General features: G+C 39.9%; 1 protein-coding gene across 2 annotated transcripts in view; it reads right to left on the minus strand.

Annotated features, from left to right (window-relative positions):
- hdac11 (histone deacetylase 11) overlaps positions 1–5,790 on the minus strand; it is a 69,641-nt gene extending 63,851 nt beyond the window's left edge. The window contains exons 1-3 of one of the 2 annotated variants that reach the window (XM_056274582.1): positions 5,574–5,790; positions 5,077–5,169; positions 4,821–4,969 (exon numbers count right to left, since the gene is read on the minus strand). In XM_056274582.1, the coding sequence (XP_056130557.1) occupies positions 4,821–4,969; positions 5,077–5,111 (184 nt within the window). In that variant the 5' untranslated portion in view covers positions 5,112–5,169; positions 5,574–5,790. The remainder of the gene's footprint in view (positions 1–4,820; positions 4,970–5,076; positions 5,170–5,573) is intronic. The other variant, XM_056274583.1, reaches the window with a different exon arrangement.
- Between the last annotated feature and the right edge of the window lie 210 nt (positions 5,791–6,000).

Below are 6,000 nucleotides of genomic sequence, written 5' to 3' on the forward strand. Positions count from 1 at the left end.
CAAATGAGTTGTATTCATGTGGTGCTAATGAGCATAATAAAGTGCCCATACCATCATTGTGTTCAATCCAGCCTTATACCGAAGGATAGGAGACTTGCCTATTAGTGGGATTTTAATATGCATCAAAGCATCCAGCCATTTGCATGTCATATAGGATTAAGACTGACAAATGATGGCCTGTAAAAAGGATAAGACATTATCAAAGGATGCCCACAAATACAGGTTACAGTCACTAAAGGCTGGGAAAACAGTTGTAATGTAACAAACAATATTCAATGTTTCACAGGTAATTTGTGTTTACAAATCTGTGCAACATTTATCGCATCACTCAACACTTCTCTTTTGTAGTTGTAGTCTGGGTGGCTGAACTAGAGCCTATAGCCCATCAATGCTAGTTTATCTTAATTGTATATTATTTATACATGTGTGAATGAGAGGGAGGACAGTGGAATGGTAAGGATGCAAGGAGTAGGGGTGTCGAAGGTGGATGAGTTTAAATACATGGGGTCAACTGTTCAAAGTAATGGGGAGTGCAGACGAGAGGTGAAGAAGAGAGTGCAGGCAGGGTGGAGTGGGTGGAGACGAGTGTCAGGAGGGATTTTCAACAGAGGGGTACCAGCAAGAGTTAAACAGAAGGTTTACAAGATGGTTGTCAGACAAGCTATGTTATATGGTTTGGAGATGGTGGCACTGATGACAAGACAGGAGGCGGAGCTGGAGGTGGCAGAGTTGAGGATGCTAAGATTTTTGTTGGGAGTGCTGAAGAAGGACAGGATTAGGAACAATTATATTAGAGGGACAACTCTGGTTGGACGGTTTGGAGACAAAGCAAGAGCGGCAAGATTGAGATGGCTTGGACGTTTGGAGGAGAGATACTGGGTATATTGGGAGAAGGATGCCGAATATGGGGATGCCAGGCAAGAGGAAAAGAAGAAGGCGAAAGAGGAGGTTTATGGTTGTGGTGAGGGAGGACATGCAGGTGGCTGGTGTGACAGAGGAAGACGCAGAAGACAGGAAGAAATCGAAACAGAGTATCCGATGTGGCGACCCCTAATGGGAGCAGCCGAAAGTAGTAGTAGTAGTAGTAGTAGTAGTAGTAGTAGTAGTAGTAGATGGATTATGGGTAAAAAGTGAGAAGCTGTATGAGATGGAGGCCACCTTTCAACTGCACACCTGCCTGCACATCATTTGACCACACTGGTTAGCAAAACTTGAGGGTTGCTAAATTAAGTGTTTGATACTGAGTACCAATCTGATCGATTGGTTTAACGGAAAAATAGAAGGCCAAAGAGGAGGTTTATGGATGTGGCGAGGAAGGACATGCAGGTGACTGGTGTGACAGAGGAAGATGCAGAGTACAGGAAGAGATGGAAACGGATGATCCGCTGTGGCGACCCCTAATGGGAGCAGCTGAAAGTAGAAGTAGTAGTAGTATATTAATTATATATATATATTTATTATATCTATAAAATGAATAATGGAAGAGAAGGCCATTTGGTATGTTATGGTATCAAATATGTTAGTAGTCTGTGGTAAATACATAAATTTGCATATGGCAAATACACTAAAACTGTTTAACACATACATTGTCTTTATAAAGCTCTATCATGTTTGACTATCATGAATGCAGTAAACATGAAAAAGTTTGTACTCGTTTAAACATAAAAACATTTCCAAAGACTTTTCAGTGACTTATTTTCACTGATCGGCATCAGAATAAGGATGACACTGGGGAAGTCGTCCTTGTGATGCGGTCTGAGTTTAGTAACCTCTTGCAGATATTAAGTCTGACTCCTGCTGATCAGGCATATGGAATGTGGTACTCCCACCAGCATCATTCCAATCATCTCACAATTGGGTTTTTGTTTTCGGTGGTGCATTAGTAGGAGAGGGGCTGAGAGTGAAGACTACTCTGTAGCGGAGAATCCAAAGGAAAGCTCGGGGATGGAAAGTGCAGTCAGTCAAATTTGTGCCATCAGGCTCCAAATACACGAGGAGACAGGAGGCATTTGTAAGAGACACCATGCTTGCCATGCTGACTAGAGCACATGATGGAGCCTTAGATGGTGGAAATATTTATTTTCCTACAGTGGAATCTGTTTATGCTGATCAAAAGTCGCCAAACAGAATCATTCCCATAGTAACACCGTTTGAAAAATCTGGTCATTGTGATCAAACAGTCAGTTTAAAGTGATAATTTTGGGTCTTTCATACATAGGGGGTTAGAAAGTATTGTCTACTGTCTTTTGGTCAATTAAATCCAATAAAATGGAGGAGTTGTCTGTTTAATTACATAATATCTTTTAATAAGTGTACTCATGTCAATTATATAACTTGACTTTGCTAATGGTGATCAGTTTCTACTGTATCCACTTCACTGTGCAACTGACAGAAGATATAAAACCCACTCATAAAGCCACAAATTAAAATAAATATGTACACAAAAAAATGCCATCTCACAATTCAAAGAAGGAGGACAGAATACATAAATATAGCAGCGCTTATCATGTAATGACAGTCGAGTGAGGTTCTTGGCTGATGACAGGATTTTGCTGAGATGATGAGCATATTCACTATAATAGGTGAGGGCATTCATAAATAGCAACATTGGAGTCTTGAAAATGATCAGCATTTCAAGCAGATAGATTAATTAGACGCGACCCACAGAAACACAGTAAGCTATCATGTATGCATTGTCGCGGACAGGCTATCACCTCTTGGTTTGTTGTTAGAAGTCTGAGGCAAATACATAAGTTTGCAGAGGTCTTCCAAGTGAATGTATAATTGACGATAACAAAACTGCAAATAGTAAATGGAAAAAATACATACAGAAAGGTAAATTTGATACTATAATGAAGTAGTCATGTTGTCATTGTTATTCTTCTTCCACACCTCTTTCCCTTTCGCAACCCTGCCCAGGCTGTGCTAAACCAGTTTTGGTTTCATTTCCATCATTCATGAATTAGTACCATCAAATATCATTAGCTTAACTGAATAAATTTTTATTGAGGAAGTCATTTCACAATTTTGCTTCATGTATTATATTCTTTTTTTCCTCTTCACATTGCATAGCACATAAAAAAGCTGGTTGAATTAGAATTTCAAATCATAGGCATCTATTTGTCCTCAGAACAAATATTTAAAAAAAAAACTGAAGTCAAAGTGTGAATCCCCAGCATAAGTAACCAATTATATAAAATGCAAAGATCAAGAGCACCAGTGCTGAGATACTACTACTACTACTACTTTCGGCTGCTCCTGTTAGGGGTCGCCACAGCGGATCATCCATTTCCATTTCTTCCTGTCTTCTGCGTCTTCCTCTGTCACACCAGCCACCTGCATGTCCTCCCTCACCACTTCCATAAACCTCCTCTTTGGCCTTCCTCTTTTCCTCTTTCCTGGCAGCTCCATATTCAGCATCCTTCTCCCGATATACCCAGAATCTCTCCTCCACACGTCCAAGCCATCTCAATCTTGCCTCTCTTGCTTTGTCTCCAAACCATCCAACTTGAGCGGTCCCTCTAATATAATCATTCCTAATCGTGTCCTTCTTCGTCACTCCCAGTGAAAATCTTAGCATCTTCAACTCTGCCACCTCCAGCTCCGCCTCCTGTCTTTTCATCAGTGCCACTGTCTCCAATATAACATAACTGGTCTCACAACCATCCTGTAAACCTATATAAATCGCAATCACATAGAACCTCAAGGAAATATTATCCACAGGGCTGTTAGAAAAAGTTTTAGTTGGTAACAATGAGATGGTCTGCAGGTCAAAAGCACTTGCAGTGAGAGTTTGCTTGGCTCTGGATAGAAATGGGAAATGTGTTTCTCCTTTCAAAAAAGGGATATATATTGGGTTTTTTTTTAAGTCTTTCTGAAAGCTGGAAGCCCCTACGGATGGTCTTGAAGCCCAGTGACAGGATGGAACAAAGAGGCATTTCAGTACTGAAGAGATAAGTCTATGTTTTCATCAGTGCAATACTAAATGATACGGACAATTTTCTAATGAGATCCGAGTTCAAAAGAAGTGAACCAATCCTTTAAAATACAGATGTAGCAGAACTTCATATGATTACAGCAGCATGACAAAGAGTTACTTTCAGAGTAAATATAAAGTACAAGTACAACTCTTTAAATATTTACGGACAATTTATGATAGGGATTTAACATCATACCCTAAGAGCATCAGACTAGGCTTAAAAATTAGTGAATTTAGAATTATATTGTAACATGTTCTGTGAAATTCTAATGACTCCTGATATAGTGGCTCCTAATTTGTCCTCTATTTGCTTATTCTCATGAAACTACACCCCAGAAAACACAAGACATCTAAAAAAATAGATAAAATAAAACACCCTATATGTGATACCCGAAAGGTGCAACAAGCATTTACAGAATCACACAGTTCCAAATTACTGACTGGAATACACTGGAGATACAAGTCTGACAGCAATGATGCTAGCCTCAAGTTGTGTTTTGTTCACTAATCAACACTGTGTACTATGTCAAAAGACAAACAGCTCGACATTTTCACAAACTTGTGTGGCTCTGTCACACGTCATATTTTCTTTAAATCTTTGCATGAAATGCAGGCCTAGTCTGATAATGTACTGTCTCCCACAGGGAGACAGTTTTAATTCTCTCTGTCCTACTGCTCCTGCAACACAAACACCTAAACATCAGCCCATGACTACTTTGCTCATTGTTGTTTTGACCTTGTTTCTCTTCTCTGATCCACTGTGACTGAGGCCTCGTGTATGTGTCAGCTAAGGGAGACGCCCCCCCCCCCATCTGTCATTGTCTTTTTAGACTTTCCTTACCTTTTAAATAGTGAATGACTTTTCCCCACTTTCCGGCATCAAATGGATGAAGCTTTTCAAGGCCCATGAAGGTGATATTATAGTCTGGATGGTATACAATGGGCATACATGTGCGTGGGACACTGGTGTACAGCTCAGTGGGGAGAAAGCTGGAAAAAAAGGGAAAAAAGCAAAGATACAGCAATACCGCATAACCTGATCAAATAAGTATTTTCCCTACTGGCCTAATAAGCACTTGAAACAGTCTTGTGCTTACCCTTTTTTCTTTTCATTATTTTCTTTCAGAGACATCTTAACCAGGCATTTCTACTTTAATCTTGGAATGAAAATCCCCATCAACTGACAATGGCTGCAAAAAAAAAAGTCATTTCTGAAAAGTATCACCGTAAAGGGGTATTATTTTAAAACCAGTTTTTCGTCATGTAACACTATTCACATTTGAATACGAAATTACCATAGCTTATCAATGTACATAGAAGTGATCGCCAGCGTACTGTAGGAATAAAAGGGTTTAAACTACACGTCCCATAAAACTTTCGAAACAATGCGCATGCGTATTGGGACAAACATCGAAAGACGAGACGGCAAGATTTTTTTTTTCTGATACACGGCGTCAATAAACATCACATATGTCGACCACATACATCCTCTTTGATTATTCAAAGTAATACCCGGGTTATTTCACAGCTGCCATAATACGCATCATACGTGACGTTATCTGAACCGCTGCTTCTTATGAAACCGAGGACTCACCTGCTGTGTACCCGACACACCACGACCTGATGTTGGCAGAAGTCACTTGCAATTTAAGTCTAGTTTCGTGCTGGATTCAGTTTGGACACACCGAACGAGAACAGAGATAAGTGTATCCAGCAATATTTCAAACACAGTATTCTTGCTTCCTCCTGCTCCGCCAGTACGTAGAAAACGTACATATTTTGACCACAGATTTCGTCACTCCGTTCGCTGCGCACTTGTCATTTTAAGAACAGTCCTTTACAGGAAGTGTGTATCTGAAGGCAAGATGTTGAATATTGGCAAACCTCACTTTAGACCGGTTCGCATAACGTTCACAGTGAGCTTATTTGTTTGCATTAACTTGTGTTTTTAACTCACAGTAGCGCCTCCTCGACCACGGGTTTATTTCTTGGCGGTGAATTAATTTGATAAAAAATAAACT

Source organism: Lampris incognitus, chromosome 2 (assembly GCF_029633865.1).
Source record: "Lampris incognitus isolate fLamInc1 chromosome 2, fLamInc1.hap2, whole genome shotgun sequence".
NCBI lineage: Eukaryota > Metazoa > Chordata > Actinopteri > Lampriformes > Lampridae > Lampris > Lampris incognitus.